This window comes from Thunnus maccoyii, chromosome 8 (genome assembly GCF_910596095.1).
Source record: "Thunnus maccoyii chromosome 8, fThuMac1.1, whole genome shotgun sequence".
Lineage (NCBI taxonomy): Eukaryota > Metazoa > Chordata > Actinopteri > Scombriformes > Scombridae > Thunnus > Thunnus maccoyii.
The window spans coordinates 309,233-328,513 of NC_056540.1; the positions used below are offsets into that span (position 1 = coordinate 309,233).

Below are 19,281 nucleotides of genomic sequence, written 5' to 3' on the forward strand. Positions count from 1 at the left end.
GGAATTCAAACGTTATTGAGTAATGGTCTGATATAATATGATATGTGGAAAAACTATTAAATATTCATTTTCGATGCCATAAGCCAGAATAAGGTCAAGGGTGTGATTAAGACAGTGAGTTTGTATACACTCAGAGAAGCCAATTGAGTCTAATAATGAGATAAATGCAGTGCTAAAGCTATTAAGTAATTAGATTGTTTATTAATACAGCTTTAGATGGCAGAGATCTAATGTTTAAGGGTCCATATTTAATTCTCCTATTTTGTTGTACTATTGCAGTGGTGATTATTTTAGATTTAATTGATTTAAGTGGTCAGGGGACACAGTTTCTATGTGGTTTTGGGTGGGAAGCACAGAGATGAGTCAATATTAATTTTGGTGACCTCCGATTGGCATAATCAGGAGTCATTCCCACCGACATGAATAACAATCATACCATATTTACACTTATCCTTAGCCAGCAGTTATAAATTTGATTCTATATCACCAGTATCAACCTTATCATCCTATCGCTCTCTAATAACGTTAAATGATAACACTGATGTGAAAATTTATCAGTGGATTCACAGTCAGAAGTTGGGGTGAGCATCTCTCGCACTCATGATGGTCTTTAAGGCTTCAACAGGAAAATAAGTTTTAAAATCCAGTAATGCAACCTCAACAAAACTATGATGCTAATAGTGGTCGATGCTTTTCCTCCAACTTTAGCAGTCCTTAATGCTACATGTTTTATTGTTCAATTGGTCAAATATTTGCTAAAATACAGACACAAGGTGGAGACAAACAGCAGAAATCAGCCAAAATTTGATTTGATTTATTGATTGGGACAGTGTGCAGTTTTAAACATTAAAGATGCACTGCACCAGAGTTAGCTCAAAGCTAATTTGCATTCGTATGCAACCCGATGAGGGATTGTCTAAAAACTCAAGTTAGACTAAGTTAAAAATCCGACAACGCCACCCTGGGAATTCCACCCAGGGAATACATCAAACGAATTCTTACTTCGATCACACAGGTAAGTTTCACAAAAAGAATTAACAGAGACGTGGTTTTTTTAAGGTATTAAAAAGAGTTGTTGTTTTTTAATCTTCTTCAATGATGCAGCATATAATAAATGGCGGTAAAAAATAGAGGATGTAAAAAACATCAAACTGAAGAACATTAGTAAATGATCCTAAAATAATTTTAAAAAAACATATTAAAAAGATTTTTTTTAAAAAAACACATAAAATAGGGAGGTGGAGGAATTGACTAAAAAAAGGAAACATACAAAGGTGTTACAGTTTAGGTTGGCGTTAACACTACAAACAAATCACAATATATATGCACACAAGAAGTATAAATAAATAAAAGCACAAAGCCACCTTTTAAATGTTAGCACCACATCTGTATGAATCAGCTAGTTAAAAACAATAAATAAGTTACACCAAGTAAACTTCACAACCACCACCAAATGTAAAACAAATTAGGAGTATACTAAAAGAAATAAAACATAAATACACTAAGATCACTGAATAAAACCTAGCACTTAAAACTCAATAAAAGAAATTAAAAATCAAGTGAGTTTCAGGTATAACAAAGCAGCAGTGGCAGAGACAAAAAAAAAAAAAACACAGGTTAGGCCAATCGTCTCTTTTTTTTTATTTTTTACATTTACCGAAACACACAAGGATAAAATAAGGTTACCTCGGCTGTATAACTCAAATCAATACCATCAGGCCATGGGGGACACAAAGTGTGAGAGCATGGCACCAAACAGAGCAGCAGCAGCAAGAGGAAGACAATGGATAACTGTGCTACTCTGTTAATGTGCCACTGATTGGGGAAACTTGGTTCTGGTGTGTGGGACGGGAAGCGACTGGGATACTACAGCTATGTAGCGACCTCAAATGGTGGGGAGGACTCAACCTGTCGGTTACATGTAGTCCCCCACAATCAAAACATACAACAGCACAACAACAAACAGTACAAAGCAAAAAAACAAAACAAAACAAAACAAAACAAAAAATTAATAATGTAAACTAGACTCAGTGGTCACACAGCTGATTCGTCTCTAGTTGATTTTTTAGTTTGGCCTTGAATGTATTGATTGAACTACAGTTCTTCATATCATCAGGTAGGGCATTCCACTGAGTTTTGGCTTTCACAGAGGAAGCTGACTGCTCAAATGCAGTGCGACAAAATGGTATGGTACAATCTTGTATAGATGATATTCTGGAGGATCTAATAGAACTTACTGAGCGAGTGTACACAAAGTCACATAGTGGAGGAGGGGCCAAACCATTTAAAATTTTATAAACTAGGCACAAATTTGAGAATAATCTAAAATTGTCAAAGCTCAGTAAATTGTATTTCTCCAGTACCCTACAGTGATGGAAATGCACTGGATTTTTGTCCAGAGTTTTTAGAGTTTGTTTGTATAAGGACTCTAGAGGTTTTATGGCTGTTTCTCCAGCCTGCCCCCAACATGTGATACAATAAGACATATGGGAAAGAATCATAGCATGCATAAATATCTTGGCTGCGTCCAAAGAGAGACAGTTTCTAATATGTCTAAAATTTGCTAAGTTGTGCTTTATGGTTTTAACCGTTTTTTAAACATGTTTCATGTTAAAGTTCAAATTTGGCTCCAGTACACACCAAGATATTCAAAATCAGTAACTATATCAATTTTTTCACCTTTGATGAAAGTATCAGCATTAGGAGGTTTTACCATAGTTTTAGAGAAAAACATACCTTTTGTCTTGTTTACATTTAGACTCAGACATGATTGATCAAGCCAATGTGTGATCCTTTCCAATACAATTGTTAGCTTAGACAGGAATTATAAAGAAAAAATATTGCAGACAAACACTTTGTTGTTGCTAGGAAACATACAGTGATAACACTAAGATGTAGCTTTACTGTACTGGAACTATTACATGTGTTGTATACATATATTATACAACACTTAGTTCCGACCAAGCAATCTAATTGGTCAACTAGACATTTAGAACGTGCTCAAATCAGCATGACAGCACACCTAGCCGTGCTCAAATGAAAAAAGCCTCATCGCTAAAAAAAACATTACTCCGCCATTCAATAGAGCTACAGACTATGACGTTGCGCTGACAACAGTCATTTCTGGTGGTTGATTTGAATTGCGGAAATATATGAACTTGGCAAACTGTTTTTTTTCTGTTGTAATTTCAGCCGTAACTGTCACGTTTGAAGATGTATACTTAAACACGGTGTTCCGACCTATCTGACGTTTCTGTTGGCTTTATTTTATGTACTGTGTTGTTTTACTAGTGTCTTTGGTTTGTTTTGTTTTGTTGGGGGGTCTGCGGTGAAAACCCGGAGCGGAGTTTTGAGTTGTCTTTATGTTTGTGAAACTGGATTGAACTGAACTGATTAGGGGTTGTGGGAAAAACAAAACAGACCCTTTGCCGAGTGGACTGAACTCAGATTGTGGGACGAGTTACACAGTCACACACACACACAAAACCCGAACCCTTCTTCACTCTTCATCGTTACCTGGCACCCCCATACACAGCAAAACGTAGCCATTTTCCCTTCAGATGAGAGTATATCTCAACTTCCACGCCGACATCTTCCATTGGCTGTGCTGGTGCTACGGCGCTACTAGCTTAAAAATGTCTGTGAAGTTTGCGGACAAAGTAGCTAGATCTGTCCATGGAAAAAATATTTTTTCAGCAGATATCTTAGTTACAACGAGATTGAGCTAGCAAAGCAGTTTTGTGTTTATATGTGAGGTATTTATTCAGTTTGGGAAATGCCGTGATCTCCAGAAAGCATTAGCTGAAGTTGGCTGGCTGAGTCATCAGGGACTAAAAATCGTCTCTGTTGCTAGGTCGTTACTAAGGGTCGACCTACTTGCTGGAGTAGTTAACTAGGTTTTATTACATAGGATTCTACTGACGTGAGTTATTATTTTCCAGGTATTAGTCATACCCCATATGTATTTCCATGGAAACGGAGATAACACAAGCAAAAAGTTTTATTTTTAAAGCGAACTGCCTCACAATACGAATACATTTTGTTTATATCTTTTATTTTGTTGATAAATGGTGACGCTTACGGAACTCGGCGCAAGCGCCTCGTTCGACCGCATCACTGTCGTGCCAACAATGACGGTAAAGCACACCCCCTCGTGTAATATTGCTTAATTATCATACATATTTAGCATATTTATATAAGTAACCATTCCATAGTTCTGGAATGTTCTGTTGGCTGTATCTGTATGTGTGTGTGTGTGTGTGTGTGTGTGTGTGTGTGTGTGTGTGTGTCCTACATCCAGCCTTAGTGTTCTAACTGGGTCACACCAGAACCCAGCTGCTGTACTGCAACACCGGCTAAGAGCATGTGCACACACACACACACACGTAACAGAGATGTATGCAGCAGCGCAGAGACATGTTACAGAGATCTTAAAAGGAAAAGACTGTGGAGACTGTGTGTATGTGTACGTGCGTGTGTGTGTGTGTGTGTGTAAATGCAAGAGTGATCGCAACAAAGAGCAACTGGGGATGCGTTGTTATGGCAACCCTCTCGGCAGCCCGCCCACAAGCTTGTATGTCGGAGTGAGGGAGGGAAAAAAACATAGGTGCAGAGTGAGGCGGTGTGTGATTGGTCACACCCCCTTGTCTTTGTGTGGCGCAAGGGATTGTGGGTAGCCCTTGACTGAATGCTCATTTGTGTGTGTGTGGGAAAAGAGGGGAGGGGGTCCTAGAGAGTGTGTGTATACGCGTGAGAACAGAGAAGGAGGACGCCTGCGTGTGTGTGTGTGTGTGTGGGGAGGGGGAGGAGCAGCAGCGTATGTGTGTGACAGAGGATGAGCTAGTGTGTGTGTGTGTGGGTGAAAGGGAGAGAGAGAGAGAGAGAGAGAGAGAGAGAGAGAGAGCTGCGCTACCATCAGAAGCTACTCTGGGCCCTTAAACTGGATTCTATTTTTTACTAAAGGCGTGGATTACTATTAGCCAAGGTATGAATTTGCGTGTCGCATTGTCTGTTAGTCTGTCTCTCTCTGTGTGTGTCTATTTCATCGTTCATTAGCTAGTTTGCAAGCAACAACTGCTAGTTAGCATTAGCAACACAGCGTCATAGCTCTACAGAGAGACAGAGGAAGGGACGAGTGATAGAGGGATAGATGCACACATACTGTAAGAGGGACACATAATTTAGGTTTACAGACAGCAAGAGAAAAGGAGGGAGAGAGAAATGGATTGTGAGACAGAGATGGTAAGAGGGAGGGAGAGTATGACAAAAGGAGGGGGTGTGGTTTAGTCTTGTGGACAAAGGAGGCTGGCTGATTGTTTACTACCACTGCAGTGAGAGAGACACGGGCGATCAATGTACCTCCATACTCTCTCTATCACTCTCTTTTTTATTCTCTCACCACTCTGCTTCACACAGTTGCTCTCTTCTCTGCATCACATTTTTCCTCTCCTAATCTCTCTCTCCCAATTTATCATTTCCTCTTCCTCCTTTCCTGACAGCTCTTTCACTGTTTTTTAACAATCTAATAGTAATGGAGTGAGCAGGGCTGTAAAGTAACAGCTGCTACTATAAAATGGCTCTTCTTTACCCTCATCACGGTGATTTTATTGGCATGACTGGATCAGACAGTGCACTACTGATATAGAATCGGGAAAACAAGAATAAAACTCAATAGTTAATGTTTTCACTCCAGACTGATGACAAGTACACAATAACGTACTGTATTCTGTCTTTAATGTGACTTTGGTCAGTCTGTTCATTCTTCACCAGCAGCAAGAGAAGAAATGAAAGCAGTAGTAGTCATGGTAAAAAGCAGTGGTAGATATAGGAGGAGCAGCAGCAGAATCTGTTATACAATAAATACAACAGGCAAATATGTTACAAGTAGGGAGACACAACGGAGAAGAAATCTACGATATTGGCTCGAATATTTGATGACCCTGATTATAAAACATAAAAGTAGAACATGAACTACTTTCATCACAGCAGACATAATTTCCACTTTTGTGTCAGGCTCTTGGAAGCGGTGGGAATTATTTTCTCTGACAGACTGTCTGTTTGAACTCCTTATTATTTGAGACACCGGCCGTTACTGGCGGCTTGAAAGACGATTTGGTCATGGTTAGACCCATATAGCATGAGCACTTGAATCCTAGTTCACCCAAGTCGGGTAAGAGCATGGGCGCTTGAGAGCTCTGCTGGCCTCCCCCACACATGAACGGAATCAAATCAATTGATCACACGGCATCTCTAGACTTTCCAAATGTTATTGGACTGAATGGATAAAGTTCTGTTAATAAAGAAGTGTCACGTGATGACCCTGGAAGTTGCAATACCTAGTGCAGCTACTACGCCAAATCGCTTCACAGCCCAGCGCCGTCGCTGCGGGCTTATTCAGTCCCCACTCTGTCACCTCTCTCTTACTTGTTGGGGCTTCATTTCCACTGTGGAAGTACAGTATGTTACATGAATCAACCTGCCGCCAGTTGAACTGGTCTTTCTGATCACTTTTAGGGCTGATTAATGCTGAAAGACACATTATTAATGGACTTAAAGAAACTCGCTAGCCTAGCAACAATAAGGCTACTAACAACCCACCTCCAGGGTTTAACGAAATATTTTTCCCCACTGGCATACCTGGCCAGTAGATAACGAGTTTTACTGGCCCCTGGTATATTTTCACAGGCCCGGCAGCCAAAAAATGAAAATAACTAATTTTTTCCCCATAAGTTTGGTTTTTAATCATACATAATATGTACAACAGTGAAGTTCCCTTTTAGATTTGGTGGTTTTCTTTTAGTTATTGATATGTAATGTTGATATATTACACAAATATGCAAAATATAATATTAGGCACATATTGGATCAGTAAATGAATGATGTATAAATGTAGGCTTCTCTGAATTTTGTATAAAGCCAGATAGTATGGAATACATAAGGAGAAAACAGAATTTATGATAATATTTCAGTGAGTATGGAAGACCTTGATAATAAACTTAAATAAATTAACATTAACAATTAAATAAATGCTGAGAGATCTGCAGAAATGTACTAACTGAACAGTGAGAGAAAGAACATAATGTCATTTGTTTGTGTTCACGCTGGGTTAAACCTCAGGTTAGTTACTTTAGGTTTAAACTAGGGATGTGAGTTTCGGTTAATTTTGCTGTTGACAGACCGACACCCATTAACCGGTAACTAACTGGTTAATTTTTAAGAAAAGTTGTGATGTAGTTTTCATTTGTGAGAGCTGTCCAGTCGGTGGTCAGAGCTAGCTTGACTTTTAGCTCATCCTTCTCCTTAAAGTGTTTTTCAATGTGTTTAGTCACAGTAACTCTCAATGGCATAATGTACTCAGGCCTAAGGTACAAATACAAATAATAATATGAATACAAGGCAACCCTGATTATAAGACAACCCCCCCTTTTCCAACAGCTGTTTTGGGAAAAATAACGTTACTTTTTGAATGTAACTTACATCATAGTATAGTTACATAGTCACATACTCTCCAACCAAGCTCTTGGAAGCGGTGAAGAGTTATTTTCTCTGACAGTTAGCATTTATATGACTGCCTGTCTTTTTGAGCTCTTTATCATCTGTCACAGTGGTATTTGGCAGCTTGACATATTCCATTTCTGCAGTAGAGGCATCGGAAGATGCTTAGGACCCGTTTTCACTTGTCATGAATTTATTTCCTCCGTGGTAGAAAAACACATTACATGAGCCTTCAGAAACTCCTGCAGGTTAAACTGGGCTAACAAAACGCTTTTAGTACTGACAAACTCTAACACACTCACTACAAACAGACTTTAAGATAATCGCCAAGATAGCAACATTAATGGTAAAATCAACCCATAATGCAACACTCAGTGTAGAAGATGGCTTTTTCAGAGCAACAGCTGTAATATATGTACTTTAGGAGTGATTTCTGTGGTAGATGTTGATAAAGCTGGCAGGAGCCACAGAGATGAAGGCTGCACCTCAATAATGTAATAAAAAACACTCCTGGTGATCCACAGCAAGCATTTTGTTGGTTTTAACTGAACTGTATATGTTGTCAGTTATAAACCTTGGTAATTAACACTTAAAAAGAGCTGTGTGTCTCCTGCAGAGGCTACTGCTGTCAAAGTCATACAGAAGACATGTCTATGCACTGAGGATGCTAGCCGGCTGGTGAATTAGCCAGCAAACTGTGCAAGACATAACGCAATCGCTGCAGTATTGATATTTCCATGAAAAAAAACCCTCTTTCATTTTGTAGTCTTGTAAGTTTCTTTTGCTGACATTTTTTTGAGCACTGGTGTTACAACGTATTTGGTGACCCAGTAGATTCACCAGTAAGAGGCTAAGGGGCTAACAGCCGTGTATTTTAGCAAATCACAATGCATCTCATCTGTCAGATATCTTGAAAACGATGACATCTCCTGAAACGTGTTCATGTCACAGACTTTGATTGGCTAGTCACTGGTCTGCCAATCAACATACTATGCATAAACTTCTACTGTCTCGGGGCATCAGATTATGTCAAACCCTGTCTTTTCTCCCTATGGTGGCCGGCTTTTCACTCTGCCTTAGTGTGGCCATTCAGAACATACAAACATATTCTGCCTGTCACTACAGGATCTGAGTCAACTGGGGATGTGAGTAACACATGCGCAAATGGGTCTGCCATCTTGGACAGCTAGGTACGGCAACAACACTTGGCCACACCACATACACCCGTCCAATTCAATTGCACCCTGTTAATGTACGTCCACTAAAAGTGCTTGTGCAGAAAGTGTAGCTTAGGGTTATCTAAAAGATTTTCAAAGTCATGGCTGAATATTTAGATGATTTCAACTTTCACAGGATTTCCGAGCAAGAATTCTCCTTGAGTGAGACTTGGTTAGACACAATAACAAACAGGTCGGATCAAGTGAAAGGTAAAGAAAAATGTGTTATTTCTCTGTATGGTCCTTTTCATAATGTTGTCAGACACTTATAATACAACCTAAGCCTGTCAGTGGCTAAAACAAGCACTTTTAGTGAACATATATGGAGATACTGGTAGAGAGATAGTGTGTTATTGTTTACTGTTATTGCCACTTGTTATAATTTTTATGATTCTGTGCATTGATAGCTCTTTTTTAATCTTTTTCTGCGCATTGTGATGTGCCACGGTCAAATATGCGACCAAAACATTTTTTTTAATTTCAAAAGTGAAACAATAAACATTGCTATTTTTTACTACATTCATTTGCATTTGTTTAAAGTTTGTCATTACCAAAAGCTAAAAAAGATTTTTAAAGAGGCTGCTGAAAATGTCTGGCCCATCTACATCTCTAGATTTTAAAATCTGGCCCAATTGAATTTGTAATTGAATTGTGATTGATGATATTTGGGCCACAAATGGTCTTCAGGTAAAAGTGAGGGTCTGAGAACACTTGTATATACACATGACACACCACACATTATCTCTGAATTGGGCAATTGATAATTACTTATGACATCAATATGCACAAGTATTTAATAGTTATTAGGAGTGATCATCCAATACCCATATGAATATCACATTAACAGTGCATTGTATACTTATACACAGCATTTAATGCTGTACTTTGGAAAAGAAACAAAAGGAACAACACTTAGTCTACAACCATGCTAGTGGCTCTATGAGGTTGCACAGCAGTGCTTTGCACTAAATGCTAACATCAACATGCTAAAAGTACTCACTGTGACAATGCTGATATTCTAATGTTTAGCACCTATAGAGAGCCAAAGTCCTGACATCATGTCCAGGCTAGCCTCTTTTCCACTAGCTTCTGTAGCAATGTCTCATTTAGGATGTCTCTTTCATCAGTCTTTCTAAAAAATGAAGCCTGTTCCTGGGGTTTAGGTCTACTTTCTATCTTCAACTTGGCATCCATTACAGCAGTTGCTATAAGGAATTGAAACCCTCTTGATTTTGAACACAATTAAACAATGATTACTTTGTAAGCACAGAAAAACTAGAGCTGTCATGAAAAAAATAGAAGTGCCGGTCATCGTAATTTGGTTCTGTCCATATCCATAAAACTCAATGCTTTTGTCAAAAGCCATTTTTTCAGCTCTCTAGTTGTAATCTCTATAGTGAAAACCTTGTTCTCTCCTCTCTGTCCTGCTGTTATTACAGACATGTCTGACCCCCCGACTTGCCCATGGACCCTTCTCATCTGTAAAGATCTTATTAACAACGATATTGGATTGTTTTTCAAAACACTTAACATAGCAAGCCCCACATCATACTGTTGAGAAAGGCTCTGTTCCAAGGCTGGATTTTTAGTTATTGGTGAAGTTACAAATATCAATGGAATTTTGAATGTTTTCTTATTTCTGGAACAGAACCTGGAAGTTCTGGTTTTACTTCAGTTCTTTATAATGTTTACCATGTTCACCATCTTATTTTAGCATATTAGCATGCTAATGTTTGCTCATTTGCACTAAGTGTAACTGTGGCTGATGGGAATGTCTAGAAGGTACTAGATGAATAGTTAAAGGATCACCAGAGTTCACCAGAGTTTAGAATGAATCCTCAGGGGGTACATGAATGGCTGTACCAGATTTCATGGCAGTAGTTGCTGAGATATCAGTCTAGATTAAAGTGGCAGACTGTCAGACATTCCAACATTACCATCCCCAGAACCACATTGCTAGCTGTGTTGTATAGTTATCTTCATTTAATATTGTACTCTTAATTTAATGTCAAGGTGATATTCATATGGGTGTTGTTGAGGACTTACTCTGTTTTTAGCCTTTTCTCTTTATTTTAACTTTGTCACTTAGATGAAGAAAACCTTTTTGTACTGTAGTATAGTGCTATACTCCTTTTGTAATGCTACGTTATTATTTAACCTCTTAATTTACATTTTGACACTTAAGTCTCTTTGGGCCTGAGATACAGAACTGACAACTTACTGAGATGACTTGTTTGTAACAAGGTATAAAGTACTGTAGGAAGAGAGAGAGAGAGATATCCTCTCTTTTCTCTTCATGCGCACATGTCCTAGAATCAGCAACATGTGGAGCAAACTTTTGTTCAAACCTTTTGTCTTGTTCTTCAAAATAAAGGAGTTTTTGTATAATTTTCTCAACAGTACCTTGTGGTCACTCCTAATGATAGAATGACTGAGCATGATTGTCCTCCAGCATTTTTGGAGTTTGAAACATACTAGAGACTAAAAGTCAAGATATCTTTGTCTCTGCTGCTTCAACATTGTTCATAGCAGTGTTGCCGACTTAGCGACTTAGTCGCTAGATTTAGCGACTTTTCAGACCCCTTTAGTGTCTTTTTTTCAAAAAAGCGGCTAGTGACATATCTAACTTTTTTGACAGACCTTAACTTCTCTCCTTGAAGGGAGACGCCATTATTTCTCAGTGAATGAGAGCTAATGTGGCTCTCTGGATTGACTGTTCAGTGGGTGGGACAGAGCAGCAGCACGTTCAATGGACCAATCATCAGCCAGTCAGAGATGTGAATGAACTGTGAATTTATGTACCTAATGATCAGTCATTGATCCTCACTGTTCTTTATTCAAAATGATTTAACTTAACAGAGTTAACAGTAGTGAGTTTATTCCAATGCACGATCATCTATTCATGAATTGTCAGTTAGAGTTGATGCAACCTGCATAAAACGTTTTTTAATATTAGAGGTAGATATAGATGCACATTGAGGAGCTGCTTGAAAAGAAAAATAGCTAATGAAATAGCTACTTACAGTCAGTTTAGTTTAATTTAACTTAACTTAATTTGTTTACATTTTTGAAAATCTTGTATGCATGTTATTACATCATGACATCATATATATGCAAATTAGCACATGACGTTATCTAGCGACAACAAGCGGCTTTTCCTGCAGTTTTAGCCACTTCCTACTGAAAATAGTTGGCAGCACTGGTTCATAGACTCACTGCAGACATTTTATGTGAAATTAATGACATTAATGATGGCTGCGTTTCACTATGTGAGCCAGTTCCAGGGTCTGATATTGTGCATGCTCACTGACATGGCGTATTAGGACAATTGTTGGAATGGAGCCATCGTTAATGTTATCAGTAACACCTCCTCTATACCTGTGCTCTTCCTGCTCTGACAAGTCAAAATGTCTGCTGTGAAAATGTAAACAGTAAGATGATCAGACAGATTGGAAACAAACAAAGTTTATTGATATTATCTAGACCACTTTATTTGGAGGTCAAACTAAAAGTGAAATGTACAGTAGGTCAAAGTTGAAGCAGGAGGTGGATCTCTGAACTGTGATGGATGTTTATTACAGACAGTTCAATAAGGGGAGATCAATTGGAAGTGTATAACAATATTTATTGATGATAGTGACAGAAAGATTTTTGGCGATTACACTCGATGTGAAGCATTTTCATAAAGTGTAGGTACCTCTGAAGATTGGAGATAGGACAGGATTGCCCAAAATAAAAGAAAGCATTCTTACCATGCCGAGGTTGATTCAGCTCTGAGAGGAGATAAAAATAGCGTATCATGAAACATAATTCACAAGAAAAAACCCAGTAAACATAGTGAGCACTAAAGAGAAAATTCTCTGACATGGAAAACAACTTATTAGGGTTTGTGATGCGAAAAGGAAAGAGAGGGATAGAATTTAACCTGCTATGAAGGTGAGGAATGGATTTTAACCTGCAATAAGGCTAAATGGCTGTTGCAGGCCAGAGGAGAGCAATGCTAACCTGCAATGAAAGCTAGAGGGCCAGAAGAAAGAGATTTTAGCCTGCAATGAAGGCTAGAAGACCATCAGAGGCCAGAAGAGAGGAGGGTTAGCGAGCAAATGAAGGCTAGACAGCTGTCAGAGGCCGGAGGACATTTTAGATGTGAGAGCCAGCAGAACGAGAGAGGAAAGACATGAGTAAAAATTAATAACAACCACCAGCTATATGCATGACTTATCCAATGGGTCGTAAGACCTAACAGATTGTTGAGCAGAAAAGATGAAAAATTGTCACATGAACAAGGAAATTCCCTGCATTGCTGCAGATGAAGCAGCACCTGTCTTGAAGTAGAGGGCCAAGTACTTTTGATGGCTTACCACTTTTAAGAGGGACTTATATAAAGTTGTGAATAAACCAGGATTTAGATATGGGAGAACTATCGAGCGATAAGAGAGAAGATGGTTTAGAGATTTTTCTGATAGCCACCAATTTAAAATTTTCGGTACCCACAATAAAGCTGTTGTTTGTCTTGCTGCTGAACTCCATGTAACTCCACTGTCAGCTCTTCTCTATTTCTCATTAGGGCCTGAGCCCCAAAGGGGCGAAGACCTTCTTGTATCTGTTCTGTTTCTTTCTTTCTTCTTTCTTCTTTCTTATTATCTCGCCACTTCAGACCTAAATTTGACTTAGATTTGTAGGTCAAAGTCTCGTGACTCATTTAAAGTTCAAATGAAGTTTGTATCCAAAACTATGTGGAAGCAGTAAATGATCAAAAAAGTGTGGGTTTGCTCACACTCTCCATTCAAATTTATGAGTATTTTTTTACACATTTCAATCAAACTTTCACCAGGTCATGTGGATTAAAAGTCTGTACTTTTCTAAAAACAGACTTGATGAAAATTACGAAATTAATTTCTTTCACAACCAAACTCATCAAGTGTTTTCAATTTACTAATTGTGAGTGTGAAAAAGTGAAAGGGCCAAAAACTTGCTTAATTTTGATGACACAGGTGTGAGCAAGACAGACTTGTGTCACCCTGAAGAAAATTCTCATCCTCACACCTTTGAGATTTGATGTTTCACCATGACAGAGGAAGTTGCTATAACTTTATTGCACATATTGTCTGCACCAAACTTAAATGTTTGATAAGAGTCCCGGCTGGAACTCGTCTACATGACAATATTCCATCAGTGATGCAAACTGGCTGAATAGTGCCCCCCACGAAATTGCAGCCAAGCAGCCCCAGCAGCAGGCAAAATAGTGGACAAAGGAAACGATGTTTATCTCCTTCTTGCACTGTCTGAATACAGCCCGGATCTGAAGACATCTACATGCCCGTGACAGAAGCCCTTCAACTGTGCCGCGGCACGACATGCACGGAGGCACGAGGGCCCGTTCAACACTGCTTGCAGCTTTAATTGGAAAATTGCCTTTGAACTTTTGGTTCGTGAGTTTTCTCGTCCTGCGTAGGCATACTGACATCAGTTGCTCTCTTCACATGCAATGTAGTGCCACGTTGAGGACACACAGTAGTCATACCATTAGTAGTTTTATAAGTAGTACTAGCTATGTCAGCAAAGGCAGTGGCAGTAGTAGTAGGCTGCAGTAGTCTTGTTTGTTGCAAAGTATAGCAGAAATACACATTCACTGGAGGATGCAGAAGTAGTAGTTGTACTACTAGTAGTAACTAAAGTAGTATTAACAGTAGTGGTGCTGGTGCTGCAGATGTAGTCTTGACAACAGAAGTAGTGTAACATTCTTAACAACAACAGCGGTAGAAGTATTAATAATTGCAATAGCAATTGTGATAGAATCAATAGTAGTAGCAGTAAAATGAAAGAAACGGAATATTGAAGGGCAGTGTTAGTGTAGAAACACAGTGAGAAGCAGCAGGAAATGGCTTCTCTCTCAGCTGTTCTTTAGAAAGCACATACTTTTTGCCCCCACTCCCCCTCGTTATGTGTGTTTGTAGGGTTCTGGGTTTGTCCTATGATCACTTTCCATGTCAAGGCCAGGCCAGCTGTCAGTGTATGGAAGTTGCAGGGTGGTTGGTCAGTTTTCCCAGCAGAGCCTCTGCAGCTGTGCTCTGTCTTCTGTCTATCTTCACAGTCTGATTTTGTCATCTGTCTCTTAAATCCCCATCTCTGTATATTAATTATTTTTGCTAGAAAAAAGAATGATCTGCAGCTAAATCTTTTTGTAGGTCAGCAGCCCATCAGATACTGTATACAGGACTATAGAAATCATTATGGTACAACCACCAATCTCCAGGTCTCTGAAATGTACCCAGTTTTAATCTTTGGTGTAGTTAGGGGTCCTTAGTGTTTCTTTGTTATACTACAAAACTAGGCAGGTGTCCCTTAAGGAACTGTCTTAATGTGTATTGCAAATTTGTTTTTCAGAGATTCACTTCTATGCTTTGTTGATTTATGGTTGCATTTGAAATAAATTACAGATGATAAAATAACATTAGATTTATATTTAAGTATTGAAGTTCATCCTTGACCTTGAGAACAGTACGTGTGACCAAATAATCTCAACTCAAAGGTTTGCTTACTAGATATTTAAGAGCTATCAACTGCATCTCATGGTCTTCATTAGAGCTGGCTCAGGGTATGATCTCTCTTCTGTATACAACCACCTGTTCTCACCTGACAGATTTTTCACAGTTAGGTCAAGTGATAACACTGGAGCCAGCTCCATCCACTTATGAAGTCCATGTTATGTGGATGAAAGTTACAGAGCAAATGAACAACATTCATTCTACAAAGTAGGATGAATTTATACTTTTACGGTTATGAAATAGTGTCATACTTAATATAATAAGTTATCAATCAGAGAGGCTGTATGACTTCAGTGTACTCATTTTTATCCTGTTAACATAATGTGAACAGACATTTTTCCAGAGTCTGTCACTACATAAAGGGATGGACACTTAAAACAGCTGTTAGATATGTCCTGATCAGAGATTTCTTAGCCCTTCCAGTCTGAGTTCTTCAATAATGGGTATCTGCCGATGCCAAGTCTGACCTGATACTTATATTTAGGGACCGAGCCCAAAAGGGGCTTTTGGGCTCAGTAAAACAGTATTTACAGTAGTCCCCTATTGTCTAACCCTATTGTTTTTCATGTGTTTGTTTCTTTCTTTCTTTATTATTACGCCACTTAAACCCTAAATTTGATGCCCTAAACATGCTCAAAAACTCACCAAATTTGGCACGCACATCAGGTCTGGTGAAAAATTTGATAAAATGTAAAAATTAACCCTCAAAGTGCCAAAACTCTAGCGCCACCTATGTAACTTAAATGGCCGCCACAGCCCATAGGAATGTCGTAGAGAGATCAAACTAAAACTCAATTATTTGTCTCATCAAGACCTACAAATCATACTCTGACACCCCTGACCTAAATCCAACAGGAAGTTCACAATTAGCTTTTCAAAATAAGACTTTGCCCCAATCTTGGCCCCCGAACAAACACTGTCTCCTCCGAGGGCATTAATGGTATTGACTTTAAACTTTAATAGATGACTTATGACACTATGCTGAAAAAAAGTTGTTAAAAACTTTGTAATAATTGGAACGGTTTGGATTTTCTAAGCCCTCAAAGTTGCAGTGCCACATAACCCTTACAATGTAAAACAATGTCTGACCACTTTCAAAGCGTTATCAATGGATTCGCCACGGAATTTCCTACTAAAGTATAATTTTTAATGTAAGATTTGGCCAAAGTCATGGGATTTATGGGGAGATTTCACAAGAGGCATACTCTAAAATCCTCCTCTCCAACTGTTCCTGGTGATGCCTCTCCCTCAGTGCTGTGAAACATTTCGCAATACACACTCATTATAAAATCACAGGAGGAGCAAGAAAAGACTTTAAAACTCAGACTCTAATATCTCAAAAACAGTAAAAGATAGAAAAAACATGTAAATTCAAGATTTGTAGGTCAAAGTCTCGTGACTCATTTAAAGTTCAAATGAAGTCTGTATCTAAAACTATGTGGAAGCAGTAAATGTTCAAAAAGATGTGGGTTCGCTCACACTCTCCATTCAAATATATGAGTATTTTTCTGTGTCCAGCTGCAGTTACTTATTGTCTCTACACACCTGACAGTACACATGTCAATCAAACTTTCAAAATAAAAGCACACCACACTTGTAAGAAATATCCCTCATTTTTAAAAAGCAAAATGATCTGATCCCGACGGGCCAGAATGCGAGGTCCCGACCAACGCGGCTTGCAGCTTTAATTACCTGTGAAACAGCTGCTCAGTGTATACTCGAGCTACAACCTGAATATGAGTTAAGACAGAAATGATTTTTAGTGCCAAATATGCTCAGTATAAAAAGTAAAAAATAATTATATTATATACATAGCAGCAGAATGTATTCAACATTTTTAAACATGTATCTGGTACATTAAAATAACAAGTAGGGAAGTGGTCGCCTAAAGGTTAGAGAAAGGTTGTGACTGGAAGGTCACCGATTCAAAGAGATAAGCGGCTAAAATAACTCACCCTTTTTCCAAATTCACTATGACATACTCATAATCACAATAATTCATAATGGTTATGTTTTACAGATCATTAGGTTATTCAGTCTCATTGACTTCAGTGTAATATGTTACTGATTGTATGTAGAACTCAGTTAGATGTCAGGTGTGGACACATGCCCAGTGATTGTGAGGTCACCTGTTCAAATCCAGGTTGGCCTCCTGTTTCTCTCCACTGTCCTTTTGACCCTTGTGGTTTAAAAGTTGTACAACAAATATATGTCAAATTATGTGCTTGGACCCTGCTTATTGCTTGTGGCTATATTTTCACATTGTGATCTGATTTTAGTTCTTAACAAACAAAGGCACCCAACAAGATGAAAGGTCACCTAACTCTGCCTCTTTCTGCTATCTCGAGCTGTCCATCAAAAAAGCCTTTTCCTCCTCCTCCTCTGCAAAAAGAAAAGGAAGTAGAGCCCATACAGCAGCAACACTTGTTGAGACTCTCAAGTGTCCTACATTGCCTCCCCTGATCTGTGACCCATGATGTTTGTTGACAGGTTTGTCAGCTTTGCCTGCCTAATTTGCATATTGAGATCAGATCACAATGTGGGCGGAAAGTGATCAGATGTCATAATCCAGTTAAACTGTCCAGATAGAGATTTCAGGTCAATACCAGTTGGAGATGGGGTCTTAAAGGATAAGTCTGTTGATATATTTTTACTGTTACTGTTTTACTGTTTTACTGTACCAAATGTGGATTAATCAGCTGTTGAAAATAGGTCCCAACAAAAGCACCAGTTCCTCCTGTTAGAGAAAAATTTTCTAAAAACTACAGTGGCCAGCTGTTTAAGAAAATTACAGAGCCTTTAAAAATGAAACTGAAAAGTAGAAAGTATTTAGAGATGGACATATTGTTGGATATGATGTTTTCATGAAAAATATAGAATAACACCAGACTTATTCTTTAGGTCAAGTCCTACATTGGCTCCACATATTTCTGTGATATAGACTTTTCATAGATGAAAATTAACAAATCAAAGCCACCTAAATGGACACGTATGTGTGCGTGTGTGTTTTTGTGTGTGTGTGTGCTTGTGTGTGTGTCTGTGCAGTCACAGCTTAATCCAGTGCACAAATAGCCACTGTGTGGTGTTGATTTTCTGTGTGGCATCATGTGGCATGTGGTGAAACTCTCTTTTGGTGTAAATAGTTGAATGATATTACATTTGAGACAATTTCATATTTGAATCTGTGTTGGAAGCAATTTTAGGAGCAGCTGAGCATCTCTCTTATTATATAATGTGCCTTAGTGTCTCCCAGGCAAGGTGTAGCAATGTTCATATTTATGTTTAAATGTGTTGTCAGCACATGAACTTGTATGTGCGATTTGATTTACTTTTTAAATTTTGGGAGGGACATTCTATGTGTTAATTGGATAGTCAGTAGTGTGAAGTCAGGAGATGAGGGAAGAGAGAAATAGGGAATAACATACAACAAAGGTCTCCGGCCTGACACCTGGACAGCCAGGACATTTTGTATGTTTGTGAGAGGTAGATCTGGGACCTTACTATGCCTGGTGTTCATATTGTCCTACTGGCTCAGGTTATAGGAGATCATAATCCAGTATCTCCCAAAGTCACTGATTTGTCTCTTTCCACAGGTGATGTGTCACCCATCAGTATGTCCCCCATCAGCCAATCGCAGTTCATCCCCCTGGGAGAGGTATTGCTATTGGCTATCTCTGCTATGAACTCTGCCCATAAGCCTGTCACTCAGGAGGCCCTAACTGAACACCTGCAGACATGTTTTCCAGGTAACACCAGCTCTGCATCAGTCAACACCCAACACATTTATAGGTTAAAATAAAAACTGAGATTAAAAAAAAACAACTAGTGTAATCAAATTAATTAATTGTGATTGCCTCTTTATATCTTCAGTGCATTTTAAAATGCACTTATCTTTTTTGTTGGATTGTACTTTGATTTTTGTGAGACTGTACTTGACTACATTTCAAAGGGAAATATTGTTCCTTATACTTCACTGCACGTACCTTTTTGCTGTAGTTAGATGCAGATTAAATGTTAGGTCT

General features: G+C 38.6%; 1 protein-coding gene across 8 annotated transcripts in view; it reads left to right on the plus strand.

The window, feature by feature from the left end:
- LOC121902038 (storkhead-box protein 2-like) overlaps nt 1-19,281 on the plus strand; it is a 134,126-nt gene that overhangs the window by 73,795 nt on the left and 41,050 nt on the right. For 5 of the 8 annotated variants that reach the window (XR_006097439.1, XR_006097440.1, XM_042419217.1 and 2 more), the window contains exon 2: nt 18,853-19,005. Coding sequence is in view for 6 of the 8 variants with exons in the window: in XM_042419217.1 (XP_042275151.1) it covers nt 18,853-19,005 (153 nt within the window). In the remaining 2 variants the exon portion in view is untranslated. Of the gene's footprint in view, nt 1-4,115; nt 4,137-4,699; nt 4,985-17,407; nt 17,750-18,852; nt 19,006-19,281 lie in introns of those variants that run through there. The other 3 variants (XM_042419222.1, XM_042419219.1, XM_042419221.1) reach the window with 3 other exon arrangements.